Genomic DNA, 15298 nt, shown 5'->3' on the forward strand with positions numbered 1-15298 from the left:
TTATTTAGCCTGCAAGTGAATGAGGTGAATGTCACACTACAATTTTATAAATTTAAAGTCAGTCTCCTGTTTTGTAAGTAGTGTTGAGCTTTGCAAAAGTGAGTATTTCTGGCATTCTCATGTGGAAGTTTTACAGTGTGGCTTGCCTAGGAATTGGCCTTGTAAAACAATTAAGCAATCAAATAAAGCTCTGTGGTGGATTCTGGCGTTGAGTCCCTGGCTGGATGCCATCAGAATGTCAAGTGGAATTAGTATTCTAGCACTCCTGGTTTTCGGCATCGCTGTTTTCAAAAATTAGTGTCCCTGGTGTAGAACTGCTATTTAGATTCTGGTTATGTTAATGCTTTCTTGGATTTTGAAAGGAAATACCCTGATTTTCATTCTTGATATAACACAGACTATAAGAGATGCTACATGAAGTTAGGGAAAATAGGGTAATACTGAGAGGTGCAGTTGGCTAAGCTTTGTTTTGAATAATTTATCATTCTCATGTAATGTGATTGTCAGAATAATCGGATTGAGTCTAGCACTTAAAATTATTGGTTCATCAATGAAGGTGATGCCGGTGGGGTCAGTGGAGGTAGGAGACAGCTCTGTTATAGCCAACTTCTCAGCTGGGCAGGAAGTGTCTTTGATATAATGTTCTCTGGAGGCATTTTCTGGTCATCTTCCCAGTTTACAGTGCTATTCTGTGGCAGCTGTTTAATAAGGAAGTGAAATACTGAGGAAGAATGAGAATAAAAACAAATTAGCCAGTGTTAGAAGTTAATTCCAGCAAATCATTTGGATTGCTTTTGGATTAAGGAACAGTAGCTCTTTGTATGAGGAGGGCAAAGATGGAAAGGAAGTGCTTGTTTCTTTTGTAAGCTCTTAGTTTGAAAAAACCATGTATTTGTGCTGCCATAGGAGTAGTCTTTGGTATGTATGTTTCAGTTATGCTTCATTGACCAAATTAAAATAAATTTAAAAACCCCAGTGTGCTCAATATTTCTTACTGCTTGATCTTCCTGCTCACTACAGCAGTTCTGGCTTCTCTTGTCCTGATGCCTCTTGAGAGGCATTTAAAGATTTTTCATATTAGTACATCAAAATTTTTAATGATACGTTGCAGAACTTGAATTTGAACTGTCAGCTGCTTTGTCAGTTCTAGTTTCTGTCTCGCTGTACATCGGCATGCATCCATAGAAGTACAGATGAGTGTTTAGCAGTGTTGAATTAATTTTCCCTTCCAGAGCCTGACCTTTGGTCACTAAAATGTTATAATAAATACTTTATCTAGTGTTTCTGCAGCACTGTTGTTTTAATGCCAGGTGTTTTGGCAAAGGAATATAGAAGTATTGATTTAATTTTAAGTACTGAAATGCTAAGCATTTGTGATTCATTGTTTTAATTGTATTAAAGCACAATGTTTATGTGATATCACACAGTTATTTTGAGTTATTTGGAAATAAGCATGGGTTTTGTTCTTATGAAAACTCAAGGGTTGGGAGGAATAATAACTCAGAGTCTGGCTGTTTGTAGTTACGCTAGTGGAATAAGTTTTTTAAAATATATCCACAGACAATACTGAAAACACGTGCAAGATAAGCGTGTTTTCCTTGGTTCCTTATGAATGGCATTCTTAACAGTGACCTCTCCCTGCCCTACAACTAGTTATCAAACTTTAAAATACGTTGCCAAAAGTGGTTGTAACAAATCTCAGATTCCACTAAATACTATGGTAATATAGTATAAAAGGGCAAAGGTATCCCTCTTTAAGTTAAATGAATCTTTTAATCCACATGTGATTTTTATAGAGCCTCAATTATTTTGTTTTGCTGTAATGCTTAGTACTGTGTTTATCTCTGAACAACTAGGCAAGCATACTGGGGAATATTGCTTAGTAACATGGCACCATCACCCTGGAAATCAGGGAAACCAGCACAAGCAATGTTTTCAAAAAATTCCAGTTAATTTCTAGCTTTGCTGAATTTATTTTTCAAATTCATATTGTGTTCTTATTCCCAGTGTTACAGAGTTCTTAGTTGTGAGAGACTGGAGGGGCAGGAGGGGGGAGCTGTGGGGTTTTTGTGGTTGATTTGTTATAATCCCTTACAACTGCTAAGAAGGGTTTAGTCTAACCATGCATTCTTGATAGTGCACTTGTACTACTCTCAGCTAAGGTCAGTGTCCAAAACTTTCTGTGAGAACATTCACTAAATAAATCAGAATTTTCTTAGGACATCTTTATAGTGAGGTGAGAGTCCAGATGAGCTTCACTTAGGTGGAGTCTGTAACATAGGATTTATTTTCCTTTAGTGATAGACTGGTAGCATTCCTTTATATTAACACGATGAAATACTATTTTTTCTTATGACAAGACTGCATTTGCTGGTGTAAAGTAGTGCATATTAAAAATTTGAACTGAAGTGCTTAATTTCTATGCAGAAAGAATAAAGCAAAACATCTGTATATCTCCCCAACAAGCTTACTTTCTCTTAGCAGAAAAAAAATAATAAAACGCATTCCTGTCTATCGCTGTACTCAGAAATTTTGCATACAGATGTTTTCCTGTGGATGAAAATGCGAGGGCGAGATGCTGTATCTGTTTAGGATTTAAACCGGTTAAAAACCGTTACTATTTCACAAATAAATGTCTGTTTGTCAGTAAAACATTTAGGAAATCACAGTGGGTTTTCTTATTGCCAGATAAGAAATGTAGTGTGGAAATTCCTTATATCGCACCAGTTTCTGAGGCTTACTAATACTGTCATATTCATAAAAGGACAGCAAGCTTGCTCTTAGCAGTGTAGGTTGAATGAGTTTGATCTGATGGCAAGAACAGGCAACTGGGAAATACTCTTCAATTTTGTTCCTACATCTGCCACTTAACATGAGTTTAAAGAAGTTCTTTAAGCTCTTGGAGCACCAGTTTATAAAAAGCAAGTAGATTACAGGTATGAAAATGTAACAATTTTTTTAAACATTCAATATTTATGCTTACTGTGATCAAGTGCAAGGTGGTAGCTTTGATTTCTTTGAAAGCCTTTTAATTCTTACCCCTGTGATTCAGTTCTAGGTAACAGAATATCCTCCTTTTAGCAGTTAATTAAAAGAAAAAAAGAATTGACAACCAGGTGTGAAAAGTAAATGCTGCTTTAATCAGTAGTCTGGCAGATAGAGGGACTGTCAAGTCATGACTTCAGGATTCATAGCTTCTCCCACAAATTGATAGACATAATAGATCAGAGAACAGAGAAATGCTCTGTGTGGTTTTAATGGGTATTTGATGTATTTCTCTTGCACTGCCTCCACCTAAGCATCTTGCAGTACTTTGTGAATCAGCATGCATCAGCATGCTGTGGCAGAGGGAAGTATCACTGTTGACACTTTACAGCTGGGGAAGCTGAAGCATTGAAAAATTGATTTCCTCATTACTGCTTATTATGTCTGTAATAAAACCTGACAGGTGGACCTAGGATTTTCAGCTTCTAATTCTGCTTTAAGGATTTTTTTCATTACTGCTTTTCAGGGCAATTAAATTTGGACCTGTTTGTAGGTACATGGTAACAAAATATAATATTTTTTTTTAAACAATAGAGCGAAGCATCAAAACTCTGTTTTCTTGGCTGTAAAGTGGTGGTCATTTTGTGAAAATCACTTACTACAGAGGCGTGAGAGTGAAGGGAACTGTTTGGTCTGCTGGTATCTTAGTCTGATCCTCTTGTTGAAAGAAACTTGACTGGGGTTCTGTTTCATAAGTTATACTGGATTCGAGATCATTTGAATAATGTGACTTAGCTCTGGTGATAATAGATTCTGTTGGTAGCCTATCAAAATCAAATTAACAAATTTAAATTATAATTTGACTGTAATTTCATTACTAACACTGCCAATTAGCATCAAAACACTTTCTTAAACTCCTTGTTATTTTACGTAAAGGGACCGGTATGGTAAGTGTCAGTGGCTTTACTTAAACAGTGTTTGATGAGTTAATTAGCTGAATACTGCAGGAATACATTTTGAAGCTTTGAACTGTGACCTTTTTGCAATTAAAGTTAATTTGTATTTCACTTTTTGTGTGAGGGCTAATCTTTGTTCTGTGTTAGTCTTCCCTGGAACGTTTTATACTACAGACCTAAGCAGTGTTTATTGATCAGATATTCAACATTTTTTGTTTATTCAGCCTTGCAAACAACTCTGGGAGGTGCCACATCCCCAGAGTGAGAGTCTTGAATCGGTGCTTGAGACTGTTCATGTGAGGATATTTCTCTTGGGAGCCTGTGTGTGTATGTTTGGACATAACTGCATTTTTATACCTTGAAAATAAGCCAAAAGAGTCGAGACTCTTAGAATGGGGGGATCTTCAGGACTTTTGTGTAATAAGAGCTATATCAGAAGGCATGGAAAATTATGTTAAAAGTTTGTCAGCAAATGTTTTCTGGTCTCAAGACTTTGGCTGCAGAAGGGAGAACAGTCACAGGATGTGTGATGTGCACCATGATTTCCTATTTCAGAAAACAGTTGATTCTTACCGACTTTTAGACAGTTTATCTTTGGATGACCCACTGGCTGCCAGGAATAGGGGTTTTTTTGTGTTTTACTATTAATACTATGTGTGCTGTCATCACCTGCACTGGTGAACTTTAAAGGGTAAGCTCTATACAGTTGTGTTTCCATGGCTTAATATTTTTCGATCATTATGAAAGTGAATATGACACATTTACTTTTGAATAAACGGGTCTAATCCTGCAAATCGCAAGCTGGAAGCACGCTTGTCTGCATACATTGATTTCATTCTTTGTATACCATGTCCTCCTGAGTTCAGTTCTTTCTTTCGGTTTATTCCTTTCTATTTGTTCTATTCATTTTCCTGATGCTGTCTTTGTTTTTTACTCTTGAACATGTTTCCTGCTTGTCCTTCCTCCCTACATGTCCCTGGCTTCTCTCTCAGGGGATCTTGTTACCATCACTGCACTTCTGTTTTCCTCTGTCTCTGACAGTTGCTCCTGGTTGCTGCCAGGCCTGACACAGACATTCTGTCCTTTCTCCTGCTCTTGTGAAGGCAGGGAAAGTTAGTCCATGCGAACTCTTCGACATATTGGGTAGCTAGCGTCTATGTGAGGTTAAAAAATAAACAAAAGAAAATAAATGGATAACTTGTCTACTTTTTCATTTGGCGCTACTGAGGCAGTTACCTCATATGGCATTTAGCAAATAACATGGGGCTGATTCTGTGTTCTGCCTGTACACAGAAATAGCTGCTGTTTAGTAGCACTAGCAAGGAAACCTGCAAAGTTTAGCTGCAGACATTTGCTGGCTTTTACCCTGTTTGCCTTCCAGAACACTTTCCAGTAACTCATTTTAACTTGAAGGACAATTGTAGTTTCCTTGTTGGACAACTGCATTTGAGGTGTAAATTTTTCTTTAGATAATTAGCTAGTAAAAAAAAATGATCCCGATGTACTGGATTAATGTCTTGTGTTTCTTAATGTGATAGGGTGAGAGGGTGATGAAATTGGCATTCCTTAGAATAAACTATTCCCTGTTCTACAGCAGTTGTTGAACAGAGGATTAATAGGCACATCTATGAAGATCAAGGTTTGCACTCTACCGGGACTGGAAGTACTTATCACTTGGCTCTAGGATCTGATATGCTAAGGAACAAGATTTGCCACTTAAATAGGCAATTAGTTAGCAATTAGTTATGTAAACATGGTAGTTATCACCTACAGGAAATACATAAAGGTATGTAATCCCTTCAATTCAAATTGAAATATTAAGTTTTACTTTGAAAAACACAAGCAGCCTCAGGGTTGTGGAGAATTCGACATGCTTGTTACAATCACAGCTGCTTTTTCTGAAGCTACTAAGTCCTTTAAAGTGTTTAGGAGAGAGAAAAAAATTGTTTCACTTGAACGTCCTTTTATTCACAGAAAAATGATGAAAATGGGAATTGCTCTGGTGAAGGTATTGAGTTTCCAACAACCAACTTGTATGAACTGGAGAGCAGAGTTTTAACAGATCACTGGTCCATACCCTATAAGCGGGAAGAGTCTCTAGGCAAGTGCCTAATTGCATCCACCTACCTAGCAAGACTTGGTAAGTTCTTTTTCTATACATATAAAGATTATTTGTTCAAAGGGTTTCATAGACGGTATGGTGGGCAGTTATGTCTTTCATATTAATCTTTCAGTTGTTTACTTAGCACCCTGCAGAATGATCACATCTCTGTGAAAGTGGTTAACAGTGAACTATTCCACCCAATGCTGTAAAAAGAATGTCAGTCTCTTTTTTTTTCCTCTAAAGTAATTTGTTTACTTAAGCTTTTTTAAAAAGTGGAGCACATGTTTCTTTATGTTCTAATGATTGTAGGAATTACTGTTTTTCAGAGCTGAATTACTGACTCTTTTTTTCATTGTGCTGGTTATTTTCCATTTGTAAAAACAAGCTGTCATCTAAATCCATGCTGTCCCACGCTTGTATAACTGGTTGTTTTTCCCTAGTGAAATGCTTATACTGCATTAGACCTGAATTTGACTTTTCAGTATTCAGTACTTTGGCTGGGGTTAAGAGTGTTGTGGAGGCATCATGCCCAACAACTGGTATATAATGAGAGTGCAAGATAGCTTTTCCATCGTGCCTGATGGCAGACTAAAGGGATGCTATAATCTGTGGGAAGAACGGGAGTTGTTAGGTGGTTCTGGTTTACTTCTTAGTTTCTAACCTGTGTTAAAAGGCTGTACTTAGATTTGGGGTTAAGTGGAGGCTGTGAAGCATCAACAATGATCTGAAGTTAGTATGTGTTGTGAACTTAGAAGGGAGAAATACTTACAGTGCTAATAATGCTTGAAGAAGTTGTAAAAGATGGAACACTGGGAAACTTATTTCTAAAAGGCAAGTTCTCTTGACTCACACTTTTTTGTGGCTGAAAAAGCATGCTAGTTATGAATGAACAGTAGCACATTTATTACTGCTGGTTTTGGTTGGTGCTCCCAAAAACTTGCAACAAGCTTCCTGAGGTAATCTTAAAGTCTTTTTTTTAAAAAAAATACTTTAAAAAAGCACTTTCCCTTCTGTAAAGGTCTTTCTGATTCTGATGAGAATTGCAAGAGATTTATGGACCGATGCATGCCTGAAGCATTTAAAAAGGTAAGCAGGTACAGTAGACCAATTCAGTATTTCTTTATGATATTCATGGTGGAAACAGTGTCTTGTAATCTAGACTTCAGAAACTGTGGTAACTAGTGAGTATGTTCTTAGATTAAAATCATAGTCAGACTGTTTTCCTAGATGAAAATCATACATAGACTTAGATTAAAATCATGCTAGGTCCCAGTTCTGCATCTCTGGCCAATTCTGGCATGTAGCTGCTTTTTTTCTTTTTCCTTTTTTTTTTTTTCTTTCTTAAATGAAGAGCTCTATGGTAATTAGTGGAGCATAAAGACAGATTTAAAGACTCTTGGATACAGCCATTAGTGGCAAGTTCAGAATCAGATTTCCTTTAACTCTATTCTTTCTGCTCCTTCTTCGGGGGGCTGCTAAATTATTTCTGGCCTCTTCTTCACAATCTGTTTAGAATTTGTCTTTCCCCTCGGTGCTTAATGCCTAATGTGCCTCTCTGGCTGTTCTTCTCGGAGTCATTGTGAATTTTCTCTACAGAGACCCCAAACCAATTTCCTTCCCACTATTCCATCCATTTCAGATACTGCCTAAGTTTCTTGCCCAGTTTTAAGACCATATGTAGAAAAACATATATACACCTTTTAAAAAGTTACTCAATCCTGATCTTAAAATACTGAGAATATAAGTATATTTAAGGAAGATAGAAATTTAAGGGAGAAATTATTTTTCCATTTGGCTATTAGAGTAATAACCTTACATATAATGCTTTTAAATAACTTGGTATTTTTTGCGTAGTAAATAAACAGCATAGATTGCTCCTCCAGAAGGATAATCTGTAGAAATCTAAACTGAGAATGTGCTGAATTACAATTTGCTGAAATAATTGCAAGAAACGCTATTAATGGTACAAAAAGTAATTGTGTTTGAAATATTAAGTTTTTTAACTGCTTAGGTTCAGACACAGCTAGCAAAAATTAAATGAAGTTTGCAGATGGAACCTTAATGTCCTTTATAAACAACCATATTAAACCAGATTTAAAGAACATGTTTCAGTAGGTGGGAAAGCAGCATTAAATATGTCTCTCTTCATGGTACATGTTCTTTGTTTTTCAATAGAAGAAACTGCTCAAAAAATGTGAATTGGTAAATGGTTATTACAGCTGAATCAGTGCAGCTTTGTGGCACGCCTACTTGAGGATTTAATAGTTATGTGTTCAATCTGCAAACAAATTACTTTATCATATTAGTTCTTTGCAAAGGTTACAGTCTTTACTAGTGCGTGGAAATGGAAAACAGTTTGCTTTGTTACATTTTATTTTCTGTCATAAACTGATTTAAGGTGCTTTTCAATGAAATTACAAATTTAATTAACTCTTAAGCCATTAGTGCAGGAAGAGCATCTGAAAAACTCACTAGACAGTGATTAGTACACTCTAAGGAAACATTTGCTCTGAAAACAGTCTCAGGAGTTGATAAATTTCTCCTGTTTTGTGATTGTGCTCAAACTTCAAAAAATTACCTTTTTTTCCAGCTGTTGACATCCAGTGCTGTTCATAAATGGGGGACTGAAATCCATGAAGGAATATACAACATGCTTATGCTGCTAGTGGACCTGGTTGCAGAAAGAGTAAAACAAGATCCTATTCCTGTGGGCCTGCTTGGTGTACTTACAATGGTATTTGACTCTCTGATGCAGTTTCTGGTATCTGGGTATATGGCATTTCATATTTATGCTGCTGATGCTTTTTCTATTTACGTTGTAGCGTATTGTCTTACAATCTGTAGCTATTGCTTGCTGCAGATTTCTAACATCCAGTATGCAATTCGTAGAAGGGTGGGTGCTGTTCAAAACCTCTGAAAACTAGTGCTCTCAAAAAAAAAAAAAAATCATATATGCTGTCACTTCACTGTTTATTTTTTATAAGTGGTACTCTGAGTTCATCTTCCCCTTTTACAGATATCTGGCTCACATGAGTATTGGATATTGTCTCTACAGAATGGGAGCTCTAGAATGCTTTGTACAGTGAGAGCTGAGAGGCAGGAGCAGGGGTCTTCTGTTAAACTTTAGTTTTCGCTAGATCTAGAACTGTCAACCTGGAGAATGCTCAACTGAAAAAGTCAAATATTATCAAGATAAATTTTGAGACTGGCATAAGAGGCATGCTGTTCATTGCCATGGGCTTTTCTTTCAAGGCGTTTAACCCCGACAATGAATATCATTTCAAGAACCGAATGAAGGTATGCCAGAGAAACTGGGCAGAAGTCTTCGGGGAGGGGAACATGCATGCTGTCTCACCTATATCCACTTTTCAGAAGGTGAGCATGGCCATGCCCTGAAACCTGTTTTTAGAGTAGACGTGTTTGTTTCAGAAAAGGTTGTTTGATTAGCGGATATTTGTAACACAAGAAAGCTTAAATGTGTCACCAAGTATTACAGCAAATAATCTTCAGTATATGTTGGTCTGTAGAAATGAATTTGTCCTCTCAAATTGTCCCAGCTCTCTTAGTAGAGGTTGGATTCAGAAATTGTGTACTTTCATGTCTGAAGTAGCACAACAGTCAGAAAGGTAGATCTGTTGTATCTGAGGACTGCCATCTGTTTGGCTGTTGAGTGTGAAATGACCAGGATAACTCAAAGCGTACAGTTCTAGCAGAGAATTCATGCTTTTCTGACGGCCAAGGATAGGATATCTTCAAGTCAGACCCACTGGCAAGGAGGCAATTTTTGAGGTTTGCACTGTCTTATTGTGGTTGTTCCAAAGGGATGGGTCTAAAAAAGCATCAGTGGAGCTGATATCTCCTTCAGGAAACAAGTTTGTGGCCATAGAAAGAAAATTCTACATCTGCTGCTTTGGGAAAGGTTCTTTAGTCATGTTCCACACTGCTAATGTGCTATAAATATAGTTGCTTGTGAGTCAGCAGCCCCAGTGCGTACTGTTGCCACAGCACATGGTCAGTGATGTCAAGCACAGTCCAAACAAGGATGATGCTAATGAGAACCAACCAGAGCTCCAGCTACACCCTTAGTATGGGAGCTGTTACAAACACGTTGCTGTTTTCTTTGAAATAATAGAGCATGCATTTGAGGTGTGGGTTAACGGGCTGAATGTGTCTGTCCAAATCTCTTTTGGAAGAATAATACTGAGCATTAATGTTGCAGCTACTAATTTGTTAATATTTTAATTGTTCAAGGAACCTCATGGATGGCTGGTGGACCTGGTAAACAGGGTAGGTAAATGTAAACCAAGCAGAATTGTTATTTGTCAGCTGAATTAATTGGTCTTCAGAGATAATTTCTTCTCCCCTCCTCCGGCTCCCAACCTGTTTTTCCACTCTTCACTTCTTTGGCAACCACAAAAAAATAGTTTAAGATTTTAATCCTGCCTACATATAGGGAAGAGGCCTTGCTAAATATGTCTTGTTGAGTTGCTGCCTGCTCCCTTGAGCACCTTTACCCTAACATGGTGGCTATGATTAGAGAAAGTCGAGAGCTCGGCTTAGGCTGCAGTGCTGTTTTCCAGTCAAACGTGCCAGGCCAGTCAGCTGTCACATTATGTGGTCTAGCTTTCTTCCCTATATCCATTTTTACCCAAGACAGAGTTTCTAGCTTGATGTTTAAACTGGTACCAGATATAACTGCATCACATACCCCAATATGCCCCTGAATTCCCATGAAAACATAAAGCTTATGTAGAATGTGATGTTCCATGCTAAAGGGTACTTGTTGGCACCCCAGGAACTGTTAGTAGAGTATTTTTTATAGTAGCTTATTTAAAAAATAAAATACTGTAGTTCACTAACATAATACTGATTATTTTGCTTCAGTTTGCAGAGTTGGGTGGCTTTTCAGCAATTCAGTCCAAACTCAATTCGGAAGATATTGAACTTGGGGTAAGTTCATCTTCTGTCATGAGACTTCTCCCTTTCCATTACATACTTCGTGTAGAACCAGTAGCGTCCCTTTTAGCGGTGCTCTTACCTTTGCTTTGGTATCAGCACAACACTCCCACAGAGCCCTGGAGAAGTGCTGTCAGATTGGAGGTCAAATGAGGTTGTGCATAAGAATCCTAACTCAAGAGCTTTTGAGACATCAGAGAAAAGAGGAAGGGTTAGTTTACCTCTCTGGTTAACATTCAGCCTTCTAATTAGACATCAGTCAATCTAGTCTCTTAGCATATTCACCAGCATGTCCCTGGTTTTCTGTTCACTTCAGCTGTAGCTGCATTTAGCTGCAAGTGAATTGACATCTGTCATTTATTATAGAAATCATTGTTTAAGGAAAAAAATCCTTAGGAAGACAGACACTGTCTAATCCTAAGCAACTTTTCAAGAGCTGTGTCTGAAAACTGCCTGGTTCAACAGTGCTAAACTATTTTCGGTGACAAAGCCTGACTTGTTTAGTTTTAGCTTCCTAACCTATATTCAGGAAACTTCAGAATCTTTCAAGCTTTGAAGAACAAGGAGGCTAAGGGAGAATGATGCCATTTAGAATTGTGTTCCCCATATAAAATCAGCCTGCTTTAAGTGAAATGCCATGTGGAGAGAATTCAAGTTCTTTTCTTTGGGTATTGGTATTTGATGCTTTATAAAGAGATAGGCTCGTATGTGAGCATGACAGAAGAATAAGGAAACACGATTTAAATCCTGATACTGTAAAAGAAACTTTGACTTTATTTAATGATTAGTAACTGCTTGCTTAGGAAAGAAGTCTGGATCAGCATCACTTAATTTAGGCCTTTGATTGCAGAGGAGCACACTCAATTTCAGAATTCTTGATCTAGTGTGAGAAGAAAACAATTTTGATATTATTTATTGGCAAAAAATGCCTGTATATGTTTAATTTCTTGATGATAGATACCACTTGAAAATCATGCACTGAAGACATCTTGACATGTATAGGATACATTTACAAAAGCTTTCTACCACTGAATGCTTTGGGAAAGAAATTTGCCATATGGCTTTAACCTTAAGTCTTGTATTCACACTTCTCGTTACTGTAGAGAGCAACCAAAATGTGATGTGCCCTTTCTGTCTCTTTATTTCTGTGACTGAAACAGGATCAGACAGAGCAGAACAATGAGAGAAGCAAAATGAGTGAAAACTGGGGAGACATTTTTTATTTCAGGCAAAAATATATAACACATACTGTATGCCATAGAGTAAATCTTTTTCCTGAATCTTGTGGTGTTGTAAAGGACTTGCACACCACAATCCATTTGTAGCAAATGACTGGAAATTATGGTATGAAATAAATAATACTTATTTACCTTCATTTGCCTTTTAAGATATAGATCACTGGCTCTGAAAAGATGTCTCATGTGCACCTAAATATTTGCTGTATTTCTTGCAGGCAATCTCTGCATTAGTTCAACCATTTGGAGTTTGTGCAGAATATCTTAACTCTTCTGTAGTACAGGTAAGAAGCCTTTGTTAGGAGTTATCGGAGAACTGAAAATTAGTTTACAACTGTGTTGGTGTGAAACTGGTGACTAATTAAAAAGCCTTCAAAACTCACATTGCGTGAAGTACGGGAACCATTTTGAGTATTCTGAGGGTGATGGATAGAGGGCTCAGTGAGGAGCTTTGCCACTGTCAGTAGTAAGCTTCATCAGTGTAAAGCATGTGGGAGAAGAATCAAGTCTGATGGATGGATTTTGGTTTTAGTTTAACTTTCTGGCTGAGATCAAGCACAGGGATACGAGCCTTTACACTGGAAAAATTATGGTACAGGAAAAAAAATTCACCATATTTATACATGCAGATGTACTTCAGGCTTCACAACTGCACTCACTAACAAAAACTATTGATTAAGTGCCTGAGAGTCTTTGTTTGAAGAGGAGGTAGTTTAGAAGCCACTGGGAGTCAGGTGGGCACATGTATCTACTAACTGATGCATTTTGAAAGGTTGGTCTGTCTGGCTTTTTTGCAAACATGTATTATGGTGGTCTGAAATGGCTTCTTACTCTAATTGCTTCTTTTTCTGGGCGTACCTAGCAGGATAGTTTTATGTATGTTGTAGGGGTTGCTTTATGTCTAAAATAATTGTGAACTTTCAGCTAAGTATTTCATTTTGCTGCAGCCAGATCTTCCAAGTAATGTAATTGATTTCAGGAAACATAAAATGATTGTCATGTGTTTTCTCACGTTCTTTAGCCCATGCTGGATCCAGTCATTCATAAAATGATTAAATATGTACAGAACGTAGAAGAGAAGGACTTGAAAGACAAGGTAATGTTTTATGTATTAGATGTTTAGGAAGAACTTACTGTGTGTCTTGGAAATGTTGGCAATGTAGATTAGAAAAATAGCTTTATTTTCACTGGCAAAAATACAGCCTGTTCTGAATTCTGACTGAATGACATAAAATAAATTCATATACCCAGTTTTGCTCAATACCCTTTTCAGTAGGCATCTGATGTTATGACCCTTTTTAAAATATTTTTCTACTGTTGCTATCAAATTTGGTTTTGTTGGTCCCCTTCTGCAGTGTGCTGAATGCTCGCTTCTCTAACTTGAAGATGCTTACTATCTTGCAGTCTGTTGTATGCACACAAGTTACAAGAACTTGACTGTTGCATTAGCTGTTTGCTTCTGAGAATTTGGTACTTGTTGATAAAACGTCTGTGTAACTGGTGACTGCTTCCTGTATTACCCTGAATTTGGCATTTGGCTCTATTAAATTTTTTAGTGTTGACTTTTTGCTTAGACTTAAATTGTTAATTGTAAACTGGAAAGTATGCATAGGTTGTGTAACTGCAGAGGAGCAATTTAGTGTACCAAATCTGTACCAAGAGAGTCCACTTTAACCAAAGGTTTGGTTGTCTTGAAATTTCTAGTGTACAAGTAATACTTTCAGATGTACATAGTACTGCATTTCATAGATTAAACAGTCTGTATTGGGTCACTAAACCTACGCTTTGTGAATCATTGAAGTCTGAAACAGAATAGCAAAAATAGCAATGCCTCTATTTGTCCTTTTTTGTTTTGTTTTAAACAGAGACTAGTCAGTATCCCTGAGCTCTTGTCTGGTATCAAACTGCTGTGTATGCGCTTCCAACCTGATTTGGTAACTGCGGTAGATGACTTACGGCTGGACATTCTGTTGCGCATGTTAAAATCTCCTCACTTCAGTGCAAAAATGAATTCCCTCAAAGAAGTAGGTTTGCTTCGTGTGTGTGTGTGTGTGCACGCATGTGCCTGTGTGTAGGTGGGAAGGGTTGTTAATAAGCGATTGAAACCACAACCTTAAAAATAGAGATGGCGCAATATTTCCTGACAAATTATGTTGCCTTAGCAAAAGCTCAGTTCATAATAAATACCAAAACAAGTTAATATGACAGGAGTGGTTTGTAACATTAGTAGCCACTGCAAGGATTGTCACCTCCGAATTAGAAAACAACTAGACATAGTTTGAATCTTTCCCAAGAACTGCAATTGCAGATTGATTTATAAGGCATGGTCTATGCTATTCATTGAATATTCACTCTGAGATAAGCCTGAGATAATTTGGAGCATCCTACGGGATATCCCTCTTCTCTCCTCATTGGGAGAAAAAGGCGGGGGGGGGGAACCAAACAAATGGGACTTAATCCTAGATTGATGTCTCCATCCAGTTATATCAGGTCATTACACTGTGTAATTGTATTTTTTTTATTATGGTTGTACATAGACTCTGCAGTAGCACCTAGGAGCTGGAGTATGGACCAAGGCTCTTTGTGCTAGAATCTTATACCTAAGTAGAAGAAAACAGTTTATTTTTGGTGGGAGTTGTGACTTAAGTATAGAGTTGTTCATTCATCTCTTCCTTCCAGAACTTGTATAATTTAAGTGTCAAAAAAAAAAAAAAAAGACATTTTTGTAGTATGCAGCCATTGTAAGGTGTTTTAGAGTCTGTCTTTCATGCTTTTTGCTTCTTTGTTTATGGGAAAATTGAGATGTTAAACCCCATTGCTGTTTGGTTCTTAATCATAAATGCTGTGTATCCTTGGTGAAGGTATAAAAGTGCAGCTTTTGAAGATTTTAGCAGAAATGTGCTCTTTCTCCCTTGAGTGAGGAGCCTGTATTGGTTCTGTATTGGATAAAAAAATAGGACACTGAGTGTAACAAGCAGAAGCCTGCACTAACCTACTTCTGGTATATCTGTAGAAATATACCTGGCAGCACAGGCCAACTTTTCTGTGTCAGGCCGAGAATA

General features: G+C 37.4%; 1 protein-coding gene across 4 annotated transcripts in view; it reads left to right on the forward strand.

Annotated features, from left to right (window-relative positions):
- The window catches only part of USP24 (ubiquitin specific peptidase 24), a 63172-nt gene that overhangs the window by 4672 nt on the left and 43202 nt on the right, over positions 1 to 15298 (forward strand). For all 4 annotated transcript variants that reach the window (XM_074875957.1, XM_074875958.1, XM_074875959.1 and 1 more), the window contains exons 2-10: positions 5916 to 6081; positions 7064 to 7131; positions 8636 to 8779; positions 9298 to 9420; positions 10297 to 10332; positions 10930 to 10995; positions 12455 to 12520; positions 13258 to 13332; positions 14102 to 14260. In XM_074875957.1, coding sequence (XP_074732058.1) covers positions 5916 to 6081; positions 7064 to 7131; positions 8636 to 8779; positions 9298 to 9420; positions 10297 to 10332; positions 10930 to 10995; positions 12455 to 12520; positions 13258 to 13332; positions 14102 to 14260 — 903 coding nt within the window. The remainder of the gene's footprint in view (positions 1 to 5915; positions 6082 to 7063; positions 7132 to 8635; positions 8780 to 9297; positions 9421 to 10296; positions 10333 to 10929; positions 10996 to 12454; positions 12521 to 13257; positions 13333 to 14101; positions 14261 to 15298) is intronic.

Source organism: Strix uralensis, chromosome 8, assembly GCF_047716275.1.
Source record: "Strix uralensis isolate ZFMK-TIS-50842 chromosome 8, bStrUra1, whole genome shotgun sequence".
Taxonomy (NCBI): domain Eukaryota; kingdom Metazoa; phylum Chordata; class Aves; order Strigiformes; family Strigidae; genus Strix; species Strix uralensis.